The sequence below is a fragment of the Oryctolagus cuniculus genome, chromosome 4, assembly GCF_051225735.1.
Source record: "Oryctolagus cuniculus isolate XC-2025 breed Fujian yellow rabbit chromosome 4, ASM5122573v1, whole genome shotgun sequence".
Taxonomy (NCBI): Eukaryota; Metazoa; Chordata; class Mammalia; order Lagomorpha; family Leporidae; genus Oryctolagus; species Oryctolagus cuniculus.
Genome location: NC_142870.1, coordinates 83,511,298 through 83,531,666, shown reverse-complemented (window position 1 = coordinate 83,531,666; position 20,369 = coordinate 83,511,298). Strand labels below are relative to the sequence as shown.

The 20,369-nt window shown below is 36.6% G+C and overlaps 1 protein-coding gene across 46 annotated transcripts in view; it reads left to right on the top strand.

Moving 5' to 3' along the window:
* Nucleotides 1–20,369, top strand: part of DLG1 (discs large MAGUK scaffold protein 1) — a 249,880-nt gene that overhangs the window by 99,957 nt on the left and 129,554 nt on the right. For 7 of the 46 annotated variants that reach the window (XM_008266706.5, XM_002716526.6, XM_051818938.3 and 4 more), the window contains exon 1: nt 5,378–6,859. The exons of the other annotated variants lie outside the window; for them this stretch is intronic. In XM_008266706.5, the coding sequence (XP_008264928.1) occupies nt 6,626–6,859 (234 nt within the window). In that variant the 5' untranslated portion in view covers nt 5,378–6,625. Of the gene's footprint in view, nt 1–5,377; nt 6,860–20,369 lie in introns of those variants that run through there. 46 annotated transcript variants of the gene reach the window in all.

Genomic DNA, 20,369 nt, shown 5'->3' with positions numbered 1-20,369 from the left:
TTGCTTTGAAAGCCAGCTGCTAGAATATATTTGATTTGTTGGACATGCAATAAATATATGCATATAACAGATACTTATTAAACATCTACGTGACTGACTTTGTTAGGATTCAGTGATTAGTAGTTTTTTAAAGGAAAGGTTACAACACAAGGTAATGTAACATTAGAAATAGGAAAAAATAAATTATTAGTTTTCTGAACAAAAAATTTGACATTTGAACAACGTGTTGAAGGATATACAAAATGTCAAGTCAGAGTTGGAGGCAATTATTGGGGTAGTAATTAAAATTAGTACAAGAAAACTTTAGAAATGCAGGAAAATCTATGATGTTGTAGCTGATTTTGAGGTGCCTGTTAGGAAATGAGGGCAAAGTGTAAAGGGCGTTTATTGTGACCTGATGAGTGTCCCTGTAAAGGATTCACCAAAGTGAATTATGAAATAGTGCTATGAAATAATTCATTAGGTTCTAGTGGAACCTCACCACTGGTGAGGGTGGCAGTTCTCATTACTGAAATAAAGAGTGAAATAAGATAGCAAATTAAAGTACTTTATTCAGTGCTTCGCATAAAGGTGATTATGATTTCATGGTTTAAGACTGTGAAAGGGAAACCTTTCCATGTTGGGAAGAATCTCAAGAAGGAAATTGGTTGTACAAGGGTAAAAAATGTAATGAGGAAGAAAACGACTCAGGCTTTTACAAGAACACTGTCAAGATTCCTAATACAGAAAATGAGCTGGGAATTAGGGAAAGTGATCAGAACAGTCAATACAACAAATAAACAAGCAAGCCTCCAGCCTTTTTCAAAGTAGATTCCAATCTAGATGAAATGACAAGGAAGGCAGTGTGGTGGCATTATTAAGTATGCGGTGCAGTGGTCATTGAGGAAACAAAAGAATTCATATTTTGTTTTTTATCTTCAAATTGTAGAGAAAATTATGTTCAAACTAGGGAATAGGCAAAGTAAACGTTTTTAAGATTTATTTATTTGAAAGGCAATGTCATAGAGAGTGAAACAGAAATCTTCTATCTCATGGTTCATTCCCCACATAAAACAGGACTGGACAAGACTGAAACCAGGAGACAAGAACTTTTATCCTGGTCTCCCATATGAGTGAGAGGGACCCAGACACTTGGAACATCTTCTGCTGTCTTCACAGACGCATTAGCAGGGAGCTGGACTGGAATTGGAGCCATTGGATTCAAATGGGCACTCTGTTACACAGCACTGGCATTAGAAGCAGCAGCTTAACCTGCTGGACCCCACCGACTCCAAAGTAAATATTTTTGGAGGAACTTGAAATCAAAGAAAGAATAGGGGTATATGAGCAAGTTGTTATGCTAAGGGTGTCTTCTAGCCTGAAGATGAAGAGTAGTAGTGAAAATACGGGCCGGTGCCGCGGCTCACTAGGCTAATCCTCCACCTTGCGGTGCCGGCACACCGGGTTCTAGTCCCGGTCGGGGCGCCGGATTCTGTCCCGGTTGCCCCTCTTCCAGGCTAGCTCTCTGCTGTGGCCAGGGAGTGCAGTGGAGGATGGCCCAGGTGCTTGGGCCCTGCACCACATGGGAGACCAGGATAAGTACCTGGCTCCTGCCATCGGATCAGTGCGGTGTGCCGGCCGCAGCGTGCTGGCCGCGGCAGCCATTGGAGGGTGAACCAACGGCAAAAAAAGACCTTTCTCTCTGTCTCTCTCTCACTGTCCACTCTGCCTGTCAAAAAAATTAAATAAATAAATAAAAATTTTTAAAAATGAAATAACCAGCATCTCTTGGCGGTTTTAAAAAATTGTGAGAATTAGGGGAGCCAGAAGAATGGATGTAAGCAAGTATAAACCTTTTGAGTTGAATATTGCAGGAGTAAAGTCTTTCCTCTTTGAAATACATAGTTAGCACTAATTGAGATCAAGTTTGTTTTCATAACTCTGAAGCATATTAAATATAAATTTATGAAAATCTAAATATGAAGATACGAATTTCTAAAATTTGTTAAGGCAGAGTGACAGAGAGAGAGAGAGAGAGAGAGAGATATCTTCCATCTGTTGGTTCACTCCCCAAATGATCACAATAGTCAGGGCTGGGCCAGGCTAAAACCGGAAACCAGGAACCCCATCCAGATTTCCCATGTGAGTGGCAGAGGCCCAAGTACTTGGGCCATCTTCTGCCTTCCCAAGTGCATTAGCAAGGTGAATTAAAAGCAGAACAGCAAGGACTTGAACTGGCACACTATTATGGGATGCCAGTGTCAAAAACAGCAGCTTAACCCGCTGCACTACAGTGCTAGCCTTGAACATACCAGTTTTTCCTTTTCTCCTGTGGAAAATATCCCTGTGGTAGTAAGGTGAGCATGGATTCCCTACAGTATGGCCACTAGATGGTGCTCATACAGAAGGGATGTGTGTGTGTGTGTGTGTGTGTGTGTGTGTGTAAGTAATCAGGGTTTTTAGATAACAAATCTATTTATCAGTCTTTTCAGTTTAGTCTTAATCTCAGTACAATTGTATGTTTTGAAATTTAATAGCTCAGATTATAAAGAGATAAGAAAAATGCCTACTGCATTGCTTTTATAGTACATTAGTTTTGTCGTTACTTGGTAGCAACAGCAGTAGTAGTATTTTAGGACTTCAGTATTGTTTTTCTGCTTGTCCTTCAATCTTTTAAAAGTTTCCACTAAAACTAGTTGATACTTGTCACTATCCCTACAGACTTGTGGGTTTATTTGTAAGTTTAGAGATGTGTATAAATAATTGTGGACATGTTCTATATAAATTTTGAACTGTCTTTACTTTTATTTGATATTAATAAAATACATGTTTCTCAGTCATAAATTTTTTGTAATCATTTCTAAGTTATGTAATTTACCGAATATATGTACTTAATTTACTAAATTAAACAACCCTCTATAGTTTAGGCTAGAGCTCTATAGGTTATATTATTGAAAAAGGACTGTACAGGAAAAAAATTTTAATTTTTTGTATTTTATTTTGAAATATTAAGAGTGTTTTTGGCATTTATGGCACATATTTTTAATTCATTATTTTAAATAGGCTTTCTGGTTTTTCTTTTAATGAACTTTTATTTTAATAGAGATTATCTTTCAGCTGTGCTACATAGTGAGGGAGGCTATTCTAAGGCTGCTGAAACCAGTTGTGATTTAGGTTTTCATTAAGTAGCAGGTAATGAATGAGTTGATCATAGATTTTTGTGGCTCAGATGACAGCACATATTCATGAAGAAGCTTGTTTTCTTGATATGAGTGGAGATGAATAGCAAATTCATACATGGAGAGGAGTGTTTCTTCACTGTACTTCAGGGAAGCGCCAGCTGGAGTGATCTTAAACCTTAGATTGTATTCAAACTCTTGAGTTCTCCAGGATAAATCTGTACACTAAGGGCTACCAGTTTTGTCTGTATATTGATCGTGTTTGCAACTTGAGGCAAGAGATTTACCTTCAACATTTGTATTCAGAATTGTCATCCATTCTAACCCAGAATAGCAAAACCTATATTCATTCTCATATTTTGTTTTTGTTTTTTCTTCTTTCCCTGAGTTTTCATGGAATGTGGATGAAGGCACATGTTTTGCTTCCACACCAGTTACTGCAGCACTTGTATAATCCACATTAACCAATGCTTTATAGTCTACCCTGTCCATAGTAAAACTTTAATTTTTTTCAAGTGATTTCATTTTTTCCTTCAGTAAAGGTTATCAGTTGTCTGTCTTACCTTTTGTTTCTTTGAGAGAAAGAAGTAGAAAGATCTTGCATCTGCTGGTTCACTCCCAAATGGCCACAACAGCCGGAGCTAGGCCTATCCAAAGCCAGGAACCAAGAGCTTCTTCTGGGACCCAAGCACTTGGGCCATCTTCTACTGCTTTCCCAGGCCATAGCCGAGAGCTGGCTTGGAAGAGGAGTATTCGGAACAGGAACCGGCGCCCATATGGTGGCCAGTCCCGTCTGTCTTGTCTTTTATGCTTTCCACTTTTCATCTACGTCCAATTAGATAGGATCGATCTGTTCAGAGTTACAGATTACATGCCGTGGCCTACACAGTGCTTTTGAAAAAACATCAAAATTTCTGTGTTATCTTGGTCATGAAACATCTTACTCCAAGGGTCCCACATGGCTCTCCACCCTTGTTGGGCATGTGTCTGTATCTTAGGGAGCAATCTATAGAGACAGCATTGACATCTTTTCTTGCTGAGCCAGGATTTGCAATGGAACCTCAGAGTTTTAATTTGCCAATGTTATTTGCCAGTAGGCTGCATCTAGTTGGTACTGATATGTACATAGGTAAGCAGAACTTTGTCCACATCTGAAAAAATATCCATGGCTGAGGATGGGACTTATGATGTGCCCATATCAACTTAAAAATTGAATTTCTTAGCCATTAGTAAATTATCAAGTAATTTTTATTAATAATGCTGTTTTAAAATGACCATATGTTGTCATATATACTAGCATAGCAGTGTTTCGAGAACAGGCTTAGGAGTCTGGGTCTCAAACTTTTGATTGCTTAGGGATTTTTGTAAAGCAGAAATTCTGGGTTAGGCATTTGGTACATTGGTCAGTCTGCCATTTGAGATGCCTGCATCCAGTATCAGTAGGTAGGTTAGATCCCAGACCCGTTCCCAGTTTCAGCTTCCTAGTAGTTTGCACAGTGGGAGACAGCTTAAGTGGTTGGGTCCCCTCCACCCACATGGGAGACCCAGATTGAGTTCTTCGCCCTGGGCATGTGGGGAGTAAACCACCAAGAGATTCCTCCACCATTAAATAAAAAAATAATTTCCAGGTTTCTTCTACCCCTAAAAATTCTAATGGGGAGAGGATATATCATTTTTAATTTTAAATTAGCTCCCCAATCAATTCTGAGGTTAACTACTGTATTGAGAAATACAGAGAAGATATTAGGTGTTGAGAAATGTCCATTTTGTGATCAAACAATGTAAGTTACATTGTTAGATAAAACACATCGTATTGGACTTAAATTAGAATGTTTGCCAGCCTTGATCCCTCATTTTTACAAATTATAATCTTGTAATCTTTATATTTTCTTATTTTTTAATTTGAGGGAGGGAGAGAGATATACATACAGAGGTACAGAAAGCAAGCTCCCATCCACTGATCAACTTGTCAAATGCCGACGGCAATGACAGCTAGACTAGGCCAAAACTGGGAGCCAGAAACTCAATCCAGGCCTCCTACATGGGAGGCAGAAACCCAGTTAACTAGAGCTATCACCACTGCTTCCCCAGGGTCTGCATTAGCAAGAAGCTAGAATCTGGAGCCAGAGCCAGGTATCAAACCTAGGCACACCAGTGTGGGATACCACATCTTAACCACTAAGCTAAATGGCCATCTCATATACTTGTGGTCTTTTTTTTTTTTATTTTATTTAAAGATTAATTTTATTTATTTGAAAGGCAGAGTTACAGAGAGAGGCGGAAAGAGAGAGAGAAAAAAAGAGTATCTTCTGTCTGCTGGTTCACTCCCCAATTGGCCGCATTGGGTAGGGCTGAGCAGGCCGAAGTCAGGAAAGCCAGGAACTTCATCTGGGTCTCCCAAGTTGGTGTAGAGGCCCAAGCACGTGGGCCATCTTCTACTGCTTTTCCAGGCACTATAGCAGGGAGCTAGATAGGAAGTGGAATAGCCAGGACTCAAACCTGCACCCATATGGGCTGCTGGCCCCTGCATATGGCGGCTTAACCACGGTACTACAGGACTGGCCACAAACTTGTGATCTTAATATTTGTAACATACTAGAAGGATGATGCTGATAATCTTGCAGCAGTTCTTTTCTATCACAAAAGTTCCAAAAGCCTTAAGTTTGTTATGTTAATTAATCTGTGTCCAGGCTCAAATTTCAAAGTATGAAAAAATCAATGTATTACATACTCATGTTATATTACAAATGGATTTCTCTCTGTCATCAGATCCTCAGAGTTTAATGTTGATTGTGCCTTTAAAAAACTTAGAACCAGTGCTAAATAATTTAAGATCCTTCCTGATGTAGAAATTTGCATGTGAATGTCAAAGGTTCTCTTTAGTGGAATTATTTTAACATTCAGAACTATTGGCTGAAAGAATCCTCTCATATTTCTTAAATTCAGTCCATATTTATAATTTATGTAACCAGTAAAGATGCCATTGAATTTTACTACAGACAGTGATTGAAACTCGTAATTCAGGGTTTCTCCACCCCATGCATTAAATCAGGCAGCCCCAAAGGGTCTTGGTAGTCCAGTGTTTATAACATCCTTCTTTACCTGCTAATCGACCTCACTTCCTGGATTTCAGTCCGTCTAGTTATCAGCTAACAAAAGAACAGCTTTTAGTTCCTGCAGACGCTGGTGAAAAAATAATCACGAGAAAGAAATCCACCTTATGTCGTCTTTTTTATCTGCAAAAATAAACTCAGCCATCATACAGCTAACAGGTACAGAGGGAAGATACAAGCTCTTTCATAGGAAGAAATTACAGAGAAAATGAGCATCATTTCTCACGGTTTTTGTTTTCCCTGATCTACAAGTGATGATGCTGTAATTCTAGCTGCAGTTCTTACCGATCATTCACCACTCAGCAGCTGGTAGAGAAGTAAGACTGCTTGGCAACCACCTGCAGGGCTGCAGAGATGAATTACATTTTCGGAAACAACACACTTCTGTACTCTCGCGCCAGCCGAGGAGGCAATACTAGCTCTAGCCATGGCTCAGTAGGCCCAAAGCAGAAACACTGGGCAAAAAAGGGCTCATCAGATGAACTGCAAGCTGAGCCAGAACCTTCACGCTGGCAGCAGATAGTTGCATTTTTTACTCGAAGACACAGCTTTATTGACTGCATCTCGGTAGCCACCAGCTCCACCCAGGTAACATACCACTTGTTGAAATTATTTTCAATATATTTATCTGTTCACATTTGCTTTGCAAAAATGTCTTGGAATGTATTTTTTATCTAAAAAATATGCTCTGAAACCTTGGCTGCGCAGAAATATATGTTTTCAGTCCATCTATCTAGCACAAAATGGGGAACAAAAAATATTTTTTCTTATGCTCTTACGTAATGCCAAACAAAACACTTCAGATTGTGTTGAATGGCTTTTATAAAAATAAAAGGCTGTTGATACATAAACAGATGTAAACTGTAAATGTTTGTCTCCTTATTTTTAGACTGTTAAATGCTATAGAAAATGTCTGACCAAAGAAAATTCCTGTTTGTTTAGTTTTTGTGTTATTAAATAATATTAGGGAGATTGTTACAATAAGAAAATAAAAAATAATTTAATATATTTTTGTATCTTCCAGTATTTTAAGACTATATTATATATAATGTGATTGGCTAGTATTACATATACTTGTGTCTTAAAATTATGTTAAATTATGGTTCATTCAGGGGATTTAAAAATTTTTTTCATTTCTTTAAATATATATGATCATATATATGATCTATAGTTAATTTGAATTGGTAAACCTATGTGTAATTACACAGTCATGGGAAATTTTTTTTTCACATGTTCGAATCACAATTTAAAGAGATGAACAAACATTAAAAGTATCCCAAATATAAAAAAAAAAGTGTGAAGAAGTGAGTATTGATTATATAGGAAGAATAATAGAAAATAAATTTAGTAATTAAATGAAATATCTTTTGTTTGGTTTAAGAATGGTTTGGGGATGTTCATATTTTAAAATATATTTTTAACAGAAACTCATCCAACTTTAGTAAAAATAAAAGGATGAGAATTAGTCTAATTTGAAAACAGAGTGCTTTTGTCTTTGGTCATCAATAATATTTAAATAAGCAAAATATGTATATACATATTTCTTAAGGCCTTTTTAAAATAAATTTCTTTAAACCTGTCTTTTTTGGTTTATTTAATAATTAGCAGCAGCACAGTAAAAATAAATTGTAACTGTCATAGCTTCTTTATTATTTTTGATACAAAATTATCTTTTAATAATTAATTTTCAAATAATATCAACTTTCTTAGGAAATTACTTGTTTTTTTATGTATTTGAGAGAAATACTGTGGTAGAGATTATTTTCATATTAGCACTGAGGTTGTTTATAGTCAAAACTTAATGAGGGGCAATGATTGATTTCATTCTTAAATTGAATTTAACTAGACTTTGGATCCTTTTTTGATATATGTAATTGTAATCAAAGACTGAAGGTTAGTGTTGTTATCTGTATTTAATGATATTTTCTGTTATCAAGAAAGACGACATTACATCTATATGTGTTTATATATAGCTTACATAAATATATACACTATACCATGAGTATAATATATACACATACAGCCATTGATATGTCTGTACTTCATCTTAAAAGGGGCATACAAATGAAATAACATTGAAAATAGTTCACATATAAAACTGTTAGAGCCACAGAATTAGAGTTGGAATATCATATTACATAAAATAGAAATGTGAGCTCTATTTACAGTTGATCCTACAAAACCACTTAAAATTTTGTCTTCCACCCCACTTTGAGTCAGATAATTTCTATATACTGATAAATATTAGTTTTTTTCTTTCAGACCTCTTTCCTGATAATAATCTTTTTCATTACCTTTACAGTTCACCTCTAAAAGTATGGACATTAGGTCAGAAGTTTTAGCTTCTCTTTTTTTCCTGCTCTGGAGTTCTAACATTTCATTTTATGCATTTTTCTAACTGATGAATTGACTAGTTTACATATCCAAGTTTTTTTAAATAACTCACTAATGTTCATTTTATAGTATAGGATATAATGAGACTGAGAATGACATATATGGATCTTAATTAATGCTGAAATACAGTTTTCTGTTTCTTTGACTGACTTACAGCTGGCAGTTCTGTTTTGTAGTACCAGAGATACTTGTGTATTGTTATAAATAAAGTAGATTAATGAATTATCATAATTTATTGAGCATATACTACATACTTATGAATATGATAGTGTGATAGTGTTTTGTACTGTCATAACAGAAGTCTCCTATTTCAGTGTTGACAGAAATACTCTTTTCTAAGATTTGATAGGAAAATTAACCTTTAATGTAATTCATTATAACTAGATCACATGACACTTTTAGCAGACTGAAAAAATGTTATTAAATCAAGTTTATTAATATGAAAATATTTACTCTGATGTAATATCCTTCCAGATACCCATTGTAAGTAAATAAAAAGAAAATTTACTCACCTTACTGATTAATATTAAATTGCATGTCTGGAGGTATTCAGTTCATAGAACTAAGATTATTGCCAGGTTCTGCTGTAATCTGTAATGTAGTAGAAAGTCTTTACTGTTTTTCGGCATGATAAGGAAACCAAATTATTATAAACTTATGCAAGACATTCAGCTTCTTCTAGGTGATGCTCCATAAGTATTTATAGAATTAATTTTTTTTTCAGCCACCTCGACTGTTGTTCTTTCATGGCCTTCTAAAATCGGGTACCTAATCTAATGCCTCTTAGATACCTGTATTTATCGAATCTGTTCTCACAAATGCCTTTTTTTCCACAGGATCATGTCTCTTCTTTGACTTCCCTTCTCCTCCCCTCCATTCTTCTTACTACTCCCAAGCCATATAAATCCACGCTCATGTGATTTCTTCACCCCTTTCAGTTCCCCATCCAGTAGTATAAGTATACATCCAGATGTATAAGTATATACATCATAAGCTTTGTCTCTTAATTTTTATCATTTGATTGTATCGCACAATTTTACATGTGGCTTTTTGGGGATGTTTGTTAACATTAGTTCCTTGTAAATTTACTTCCTTTGGCATAAGTTTTTCTATTTTGGGCTTCATACCACTTACGTCTTTAATTTTTAACATAAATATAGTACAGAAAAAGTAGCCTGTGCATTGTCACGCTCTTCTTGATTCCTCATCTCTGCATCCCTCCCATTTTTATTTTAGGATCACTTGATACCAAATAGCCCTGTACTATAAAATGTACTCAAATCCCTAAAGTAGATCATTATAAATATGCAAAACATTTCTCCTAAAACTATTAACATGCCAAATTAAACTGAAAGTAACAATTCTTTATTCCTAGGATAGCATGGAACAGACACAGAGATTTGTCAGAACTGAAGTAGAATTGGTAATATTTTCATAAAAGCAAATATTAGCTATATGAGTTGAATAATTTGCTTAGAAGAATAATCCTAACTTAAAATACAGGAAAACTTTGTTCAAATACCTGTATGGAAAAACAGAGGTTCATATAGGTTAACAGTAGGTTAATTTGTATTATAAAAAGAATACTATTTGTCTCAAACAGATTTTGAATTACAAAGGATTTAATTTTTAGAGATATGCATTGGATATTTTTTGTCCCCCAAATGGAGTCAGTAATAGAATTAATCTCATTAAATGACTTAATATTTATCATTTAATATAAATGATTTGATAATATATAGCTTACTTGGAATTGTACGTAGCACATAGTAAGTGCTACATTAGAAATAGGTGCAGCCATTACTTATTTTTGAATTCCCTATCTCCTGAACTCTCTGGACAAATTAAAATACAGGAATTACAGAACCTACGGTGATATAGTACATTCAAGTATTTAATAAATGTTGTTTACAGGATAAGTTAACTTTAAGTACAAGCTGTCCAGTTTTTTAAGAACCACAGATCTGGGGCCAGTGAGTCCCGGCTGTTCCACTTCCGATGCATCTCTTTGTTAACGTGGCTGGGAATGCAGTAGAAAATGACTGAAGTGTTTGGGCCCCTGCATCCTAATGGGAGACCTGGAAGAAGCTCCAGGCTCCTGGCTTCAGATTGTCACAGCTCTGGCTGTTGCAGCCATTTGGGGAGTGAACCAACGGATGAAAGACCTGCCTCTGCCTCTGCCTCTGCCTCTCTGTAACTCTGCCTTTCAAATAAATAAAAATAAATCTTTTTTTTTTTTTTTTTTTTTAAAGAACCACAGATCTGAACGCCTTTAATTGAGGGATTTAAGGGCCAGGTGCCAGACAGCCCTCAAATTATTGATGGGACCAAGTCCCTAACCTTGTTGCCGCTCCCAACATTGCCTGCTGCAAATTGCCAACAACTAGTCATCAGTAGATAATTAAATTGAACTGATTACCCACTCCATTCCAAGCTTCCTCAAATGTATCAGGAATATCCTTAGATTTTACACTCCCTTTTAGCCTCAGTTACCACAGAAAGAGCAGACTTTCCAGGTCACTCTCACTCATTTCGCTACCCCTTTGTTCCTGTGGTATATCCCTTATCTGCTTTAAACTCCCATTTACCCATAACCACATAAACCTCTTCAGTCTGTCCTTTGGGACTTCTAATTTGTCATCATCAAAATCTCCTTTATGCATATCCTCTCCTATGATGGTTCATCTCACCTGCCTTTCTCTCTTAGAAACCTGGCATTCTTCTAAGAAAAAACCATGACACCCCCCCCACACACACACACACAGACCCGCATCCCTCACAAAAAGTGAAACTGCCACAACACATGTACCATGAGACCAACAGATGGAATTGGTGTCTGTCTTTGCTTATCATCGGTATTTTGGGATTATTGTATCTCTTTCTTTTTAAAACTTTTTTTTTTCATCAGGCAGTATTTTCTAATTCCCCTCCTTTTCTAGTCATCTGCATCTCTCCCAGTCACTCTTAGTAATTACTAATTGATGGTTTAAGAACCTGTTTTGCTATCTTTCCTCTGTTCACTATTCTTGAAATCATCCTTAGTGATTTTCAGTTCTTTGATCCATCCATACAAAATTTTTGACTTCTCACTTCTTTGATATTCTTACCCTAAGGGATCTTGATTTTTCTTTCACTTGAGTAATCCACTCTCTCATTACCATCAAATATACTACAAAAGTAGTTTCTGTTTGCTGTTGCCAACATTTCAAACTGACCAGCATTTCCTTTCTTTTCAGCTCCTTTCCTGTAGTACTCCCACAATGATAATTTTTTTTAAATCCTCTTAAGATTTTGAATCCACCTCTTCATTATCTATCATGCTTTTGTTTGTTGTCACAAACCCCCTTGCCTTGATCAGATTCCATGGTTCATGATCTAAACAGTGCCTTTAATTGCATTGGTGAGATCTAACCTTGGATAATTACAACTCTACATCCTACACAACTCCTAGAATGACATTAAACTTTCGATACCTGTTTCTTGAGTCTCTATCTCCATAATCTTGCTTTGTCTTACAGCCTGTTGAAACAGAGGAACCATCTGTGTTTCTAAAATTCATCCTTCACTTCTGTACTAAGTGATAGTCCCTTTGACTATTCAAGGACTTCTGAAACTCTTGCTTGTCTTCATTGTATCATCTGTCTTTTCCTCTATCCTGAAGGATTCCCATCAGGATACATTTCGGCTGTAATACATTTCATTAAAACAAGTAACTGCCCCCCAAAGCCCCCATTGTATTAAATTACCTTTTGTGATAAATTATCAAATCCAATAATGAATTCTCAGTGTTTGTTTTAATTGATTTAAGACAGTTGATTACTCCTTTGACTCCTGGGTGCTGCCCTTCTGATACTCTACTAAGCTCAGTTCTCTTTATAGTAATCTCCTTTTTCCTACTGCTAAATGGTAGAGTGTCTTTAGGTTCAGTCCTTGAACTTCTCTTATGGTACTCACATTTCAGGTACTCTCATCCAATCCTGTGCTTTCAAATACCATTTAGCTCAGAGCAAATCCCTTTCTATTCAGTATCTCCACTTGGTTTAAGTGTCTGACAGTTAACATAAAGAGACTTTATAATTTTATTTCAGTCATCTTCATTCAGTGTACCAAACCACCATCGTAATCACTTTCTATTCCTTTTGTCTTTGCTCCATATCCAGTATAATAACATATTGTTCAGGGTATATTTATAGTCTGACCATCTCAACACTTCACAAGTACTGATTCAGTTAATTGTTTACCTCAACTGTAGCAGCAGACCCTGCCTCCTTTCTTACTTTCCCATAAGGTAGCATCCCTTCTCCCCAAGCATTAGTCTGTCTTCTTACCTTTCTTATTCTTCATAGCACTCAGTACTACCTGATTCTCTATTATATGTTTTTTACCCATTTCCTCCATTTCTTTGAAAATTTTACAGCCGGGACCAGCACAGTGGCATAGTAAGTTAAGCCTCTGCCTGCAATGCTGGCATCCCATTTGGGCGCTGGTTCAAGTCCCAGCTGTTCCACTTCCTAGCTGGCTCTCTGTTGGTGACCTGGGAAAGAAATGGAAGCTGATCTGAGCACCCATGTGGGAGACCCAGAGGAAGCTCCTGGCTCCTGGCTTTTGATCCACCCAGCTCTGACCATTGCAGCCACCTGGGAAAAGAAAGACCTCTTTCTCTGTGCCCCCCTCTCTATATAACTCTGCCTCACAAATAAGTAAGTAATCTTTAAAAAAAAAAAGTTTTACTTTTGTGTATAAAATACTCAAAATTATGCTTAAATGATACTTAAAGAACTAGTACAATAGATCTAGCTTGAGAAAAACATGCAAATAAAGGTTAGATAAGAAGTAATTTTATGTAAGCTTTCAAAAACTTATTTGAAAGTAAGACTACTCCCATCTGCTCTTTCACTCCCTTAATGCCTACAATAGCTGGGAGCTTAGGTGGAGCCAATGAAATCCAGGTCTCCTGTGGATGGCCGGAAGTCAGTTATTTGAACCAGCACTGAGATTTCCTAGGATTGAAAATGGTAGAATGCTAGAGTCAGGAACTGGAGCTGGAAATCAAACCCAAGTACTCCAATATGGAATGTAGGCATCTTAACTGCTAGACAGAATGCCAGCTTCATCTGGCAGTTGGATTCCTTGATATTTACTGAAATGTATTAAAATCTTAGGTCCCCACAAAATCCCACCAGTCTTGTTCATAATTGCTGAACTCTGAAAACAGCCAACGTGTTCCTCAGTAGGTGAATGGAAATAAAGTGTACATTCAGACAGATTATTATTGAATGCTGGAATAAGCTATGAAGCCACAGAAAGATATGGAAGAATATCAAATGCATATTAATAAGTGAAAGAAACAAATCTGGAAAGGCTACATACTGTATAATTCCAACTTTATGACATTCTGGGAAAGACATACTATGAAGACAGTAAAAAAAGTACAATGATTGCCACAGTTTAGAGAGGCATTAGGTAGAATAGGTAGTCTAGAGGATTTGGGGGACAGTGCAGTTATTCTGCATGATACAATAGTGAAGGATGCATGTCATTATAGTAAAAACCACTTGAATTTGCAACACCAAGAATGAACCCTACTGTAAAGTATCACTTTGAGTGATAATGATATATTAGTATAGGTTGATTGTAACAAATATAGCCACTCTGGCGCAGGGATGTTGATAATTGGTGGGCTGGGGGTGGGGCATATGGGAGCTTGAGGTACTTGCCATTCAGTTTTGCTGTGAACCTGAAACCATTTTTTTTTTTTCTGCAAAGGCTTATTTTATTTGAAAGGCAAAGTTAAATGGGGAGAGAGAGATCTTCCTTCTTCCATCTTCCATCTTCCATCTTCCATCTGCTGCTTTACTCCCCAAGTGGTTGCAAAGGCTGTGGCTGTGGCTGTGCTGTGGCTGTGGCTGTGGCTGTGGCTGTGGCTGGACCAGGCTGAAGCCAGAAGCTAGCAACTTCATTCGAGTCTCCCATGTGGGTGGAGGAGCCCAAAGACTTGAGCCATCTTCTGCTGCTTTCCTAAGTGCATTAACAGGGAGCTGGATTGGTAGTGGAGCAGCCGGGACTCGAACCTGCACAAATATGGGATGCAGGTCTCCCAAGCGGCAGCTTAACCCAGTACACCACAATGTCAGCCCACTGAAACTGCTCTTTTAAAAAAAAAAAAAAAAAAAAAGTCTGTTAACAAAAGTACAAAACTGGTATCAATGTAAATTAAATTAGCTTAAATTGAATAACTGAGTAAGAGAAATTTGTTACATGATCTCTTTATAGATAGGACATGGATCCATTTTGTAGTTTCTATATAGTGCCTTGAATGCTAGCAGTTCCATCTGTCAAGGACAAACAGGCAAAATGAAATTTACAGACTGCAAAATTATATATTTTAACATATTCAACAAGCTTAAAGCAGTGTGTTAATGACTGTACTGAAATATTACTGACCCATATACCCATAAGGATTAGACAGGAACTACAGCCTTCATTTTTTGCCCTTTATTTATTTTAAAGCAGTGTTTCCTTTCACAAGATTTTTATTTCATACTGCTTATTGCAACTGTAATTCAATAGTTAATTGATAAATGCTTTTGTTCAGTGTCAGCTGCTAAACGCTAAACTTCACAAGTGCTGGCACTACAAGGTGTGGGCTTTTGTGAGTCTAGCTTGGAAAATACACTTGATAAATATTTACTGACTGAATAATCAAACATTATTCAATTATTTATTTTCACTTAATCTGATGATGACTATGAGGAAGTTTAATTTTCTGAATATGAATTAGCCACCATAAATTACCCAAGCCATTTTAATGTAGAAATATGGCTTAAAAATATGCAAACCACCACTTGTGACACTAGCATGCCATGGTAGAATGCTGCTTCAAGTCCCGGCTGTCCACTTCCAGTCGGCTTTGTGCTAATGTGTCTAGGAAGCTAGCAGAACATTACATGAGTTTTTGGGCGCCTGCCACCTTGTAGGATGGAGTTCTGGGTTCCTGGCTTTGGCCTGACCTGGGCTCAGTTGTTGCAACCATTTTGGGAATGAACCAGTGTTTCAAGATCAGTATCTCTCCCCCATCCCCACTCCCCGTAAGTAAGTAAATACATACATAAATCTTTTAAGAAAATGTGTGCATCTACGTTGTAGCAGTTTGTAAGATAATGTATATTTCAGAAGTAATTCAAAACGCTATGAAAAATTTGCAAGGATATATTCTTACGTCTTATGAAAAGCTTAAATTCTTATTAAAGTTTTGCTTAGCAATTTTTAAAAAACATTTTTTGCTATATTTTTGTAATTCCTCACACTGTTATTTGGGTAACATTTTCAGTCCTCTATTTTTATATTAGGTTTTAGATTTAAAGAATAGTAGCCTACAGTAGAGGCCAGCGTTTGGCCTAGCAGTTAAAGTGCTGGTTTAAGACTCCCACGTCCCACATTGAAGTGCCTGGGTTTGATGCCCAGCTCCCAACTCCTAATTCCAGCCTCCTACTAATGTGCACATTGAGAGGCATCAGGTGATGGCTCAAGTAGTTGGGGCCATGCCACCCACATGGGAGACTTGGATGAAATTCCGAACTCCTGACTCAGCCCCAGATAATGTGGGCATTTGTGGAGTGAACCACCAGATGGAAGGGAGAGGCTCACTTTCTTCCCCATCTGTCAAATAATGATAGATGGATGGATGGATGGATGGATGGATGGATGGATGATGGGTAGATATTTGCTTCTGAGATAATAATTATGGCACAAATATAACTCATTTGGTTCAAATATAGTTTTTTTAATACACTGGTTTATATTGAAGTTAGCTGCTTGCAGTGAGAGTGGCAAAAGGACATCTGAATGAAATAAATTATTTCAGCCACAAAAAAACAACCTTTTTGAACATGCTAGACTCCTCCCAAGCATAGTTTTTATCAATCTGTGCTATATTTTATCTTTGCACATTCAAGATTTGCAGGGTTTTTTTCCCTCTGGTTTCTCTCTTACTCTTAATTAGCTACTTTGATGTTTAATCAGAGAAACATGCCTCATTATAGCATAGTAGATCTTAAAGGATCAAAGAACGTGTATTAAGAATATTAATTATGCCTTATAAGAACAAAATACAGTTTTTACTGACCCAACAGTGTCATGAGCGTACTTTTCCTTGTCATCTAAGATTCTGACACTGGAAGATTTGCCAATTCATACGTCTTGCTTTCCTTGAAAATATAATAATACTTCAAGACCTGATTGAACATTTATGTATATTCTAAGCTCAGTATAGCTGCTCATGTGACCTGTTAATGTAATATACAGGTATTGTTACCCAGTAGTAAGGTTTTAGTTATTTGGAGTTTCATCTTGTGTTTTGAAATGATTCTAAAAATAGTTTAGTGAGGAAAAAAATTCTTAATGTTTTTAGATAGCCTTGCAAATCTTTTATGCCTGGGTAAAACTGATAAAAGAGATACTCTTAGTGGCTGTTGTGGGTATTATTGTTAATAATCAATCACTTCTAATTTCTCAGACTTCAGAATATACCAGCTCTATGTTCAAAACTCTATCTTGATTTGACTACTGATGTCCATTTTCCCAATTAACCACCGTAATCAGCATAAGCCACTAATTGCCTCAGCCAGAGTACCACCATAGCTTCCTGGTTGTCTCTTCTATCTTCCTATATCAGTTAGGATTCATACATACATAATTAAACCAATTTAGCTATTTTAAACAGAAAAGGATTTAGTAAAGGTAGTAGGCTCACTCAATATACATTTACTGATAAATGAATAGAAGGGAGAATAGTATGTGGTCATAAATGTGGATATGCGTGGCTGTACCTGATGTGCCAATTTTATGAAGATCTCTTGTGTTTAAATGCTGGTTTCATAATTTTAAATCTTAAACTAGATGTAAAACAAAGCTATAAGGAAAAATAAGAATCCTTAAAAACAAATCATTTTAAATATTTTTCAGTCATGAATTTGAAACTGATCTTTTCTTTTAAAATATGTACAATCTGTCCAGTTATTTTACAGAAATTTACATTTTTTGCAGTGTTCCTTGAGCTGGTGTTAATATTATAGCCTCTGTTGTCATGGAAACAAGTCTCTGAAGGCAGCCTCAGAGACTAATGATTCCATGGTGTTGCTATGGATAGAAACAACTGAGAGGGTTGCTCGTCACATGGTCAAGATTTTTAAAAAACAACAACAAAAAAACTCTTTGGAGCTAATCTTATTGAGTGATGCAAATGGAGCAGGACAAGGATGGTGGCATAATAGACCTAATTGTCTAATTAGTGAAAGGGTTATATAAGACTCTTTACATTTAAAATGCTATTCCTTTTCTGCAGTAACCCAAATGGTTGCTGTATATTGCTGCCTTCCTTTTTATATTAGAATCTTAAGCTTGACATTTTCCAATTTGGAATCTCTTTAAACAATTCCCCAGAATTTTGCCATGCTCCCAATCCTGTGCTTAAGGGATCCTCTTACCTTTTAATTTTACTCTTTCAGTTCTGATAATCAATTTTGTTCCTTGTCAGTCAACCTTCATTTAATTATTATTTGTTTAGAACTGTATTTTTAAGTGAACTTAATGAATTATTTCACTGGCCTAAAATTTTTTGTTACTAGAATTGCTTATCATTTGTGGAATGGAAATTACGTGTGTGGCTATATTATTTGTTTTTTCAGTATTTGCCTTAAGGAAGAGGCAAATGGTCTTCTACATAGTACTTGCTCAGTGCCTTATTGAGAGTGGGATGGGTTAAGATGATCTGAGTTGATTTAGAGATTTATTTAGGCCGGCGCCATGGCTCACTAGGCTAATCCTCCGCCTGCGGCGCCGGCACACCGGGTTCTAGTCCCGGTAGGGGCGCCGGATTCTGTCCCGGTTGCCCCTCTTCCAGGCCAGCTCTCTGCTGTGGCCAGGGAGTGCAGTGGAGGATGGCCCAAGTCCTTGGGCCCTGCACCCCATGGGAGACCAGGATAAGTACCTGGCTCCTGCCATCGGATCAGCATGGTGTGCCGGCCGCAGCATGCCGGCCGCGGCAGCCATTGGAGGGTGAACCAACGGCAAAGGAAGACCTTTCTCTCACTGTCCACTCTGCCTGTCAAAAAAAAAAAAAAAAATTTGTTTAAATAGTATTCAGATTCTGATCTAAAGAAGATAGATACTGGAAGAAGCTCAGAGACAAAAGGTTGCAGTGGGCTTTAAATGTAAACATTAAAGAATTTATAGTTTATTATAAAAATAAATTTACCGCTATTGTTATATAGTCTTACAACAACCAGAACAAAACAAAAACAATAAGGCATAAAGAAACTTTTAGAGGTGATGGATATGTTTATTACGTAGATTGAGATAATGTCTTCAGGAGTATACACATGTGTCCAAACTCATCACATTGTATATATAACATGTACAGGTTTTTATATCAAATTTTTCCTCAAGCTATTTTATTAAATAAAAGTGAAGTTAAAATTTTTTAGACTTTCCTGACTATAACACTTTTGATGACTATGGTCAGTTATTGTATTGTATATCACTCAGTTTGGATGTGTCTGAGTTTAATAATTGGATTTAAATTACATGTTATTGATAGGAGTATCAGAAAAGTGGTGTGTTCTTATTACATCTTGTGTGGAACAAGGTTTTAATCTATCCCATTACTGGTGATATTAATGTTGATCAATTAAAATGGTATCTCCTTGGTATCTCCATGGTAATGAATAAGTGTTTTGATGGGATATTTTGTGTGTGTGTGTGTGTGTGTGTGTTTATCCACCTTATTCAAACATTTGTCAAAGAAACAAAAATATAGAGGCAAATCTCTAATAAAGGGATTTTTATTGGGAAATAAAAACTAGGATTGCAACCAGGGTCTCATATACACTGAATAGTGTGGCCTCTGCCATGTATGGAGAACAGAGAAAAGGTTGGGAGTTTTATTAGAACTGAGAGATCTATCTATACAAGTTATTTTGTGTTCTGTGCTTGTAGGAGCTGGCAACCTCTGATTGGCAAGCAGTGATAGTTACTATGTGATGTCATAGTTGGCAGTTCTTTCATTAGTTGTTAAGTAAACGTAATCTTCAATAAGCTTAAAGATAGAGCAGAATGTTGGATTGAATCAGTTCTGTGAGATAGGTCATGAAGTCCATGACTTGAATGTCACCCCTCCCCCTTTTTTGGTCCTTTCCACTTAACTCCATTTTCATGAAGTGCAACAGGAATTACTCCCATTTTGTAAAATAAATTTTCGCATGTTTATTCCACTGGAAAGAAATAAAAGTTTCACTCAGCAGCAGGAGGATCTTTGAACATCTATTGCCATTTTTTGAATGAGTTATTTCTGTGATAGTTGCCAAATGATAAATTTGCAATTCTATCATTCCTTCTATATTTTTAGTTGCCATTCTGTTGAAAGGAAATGTTTTCTCTCCTATTTATTTATATCAGAATGGACTCCTATATTCCTATTTATCAATGTTTTATACCACTATTACCATTATTTGAGTCTCAGATGCTACAAATCTGCCCAGTGGCAGCCCTTCAAGCTGACTTCTGCGTCCTTGGTCATTCTCCTCATCATTCTTCAAGCACTTCACTTCCTGGCACAGTGAGATGTCTACACTCATTACAGTGGTTGAGCTGCCATTTATCCAGGACTTTTTTTTTTAATTGAATACTGAGTATTTATTAGTTTGGA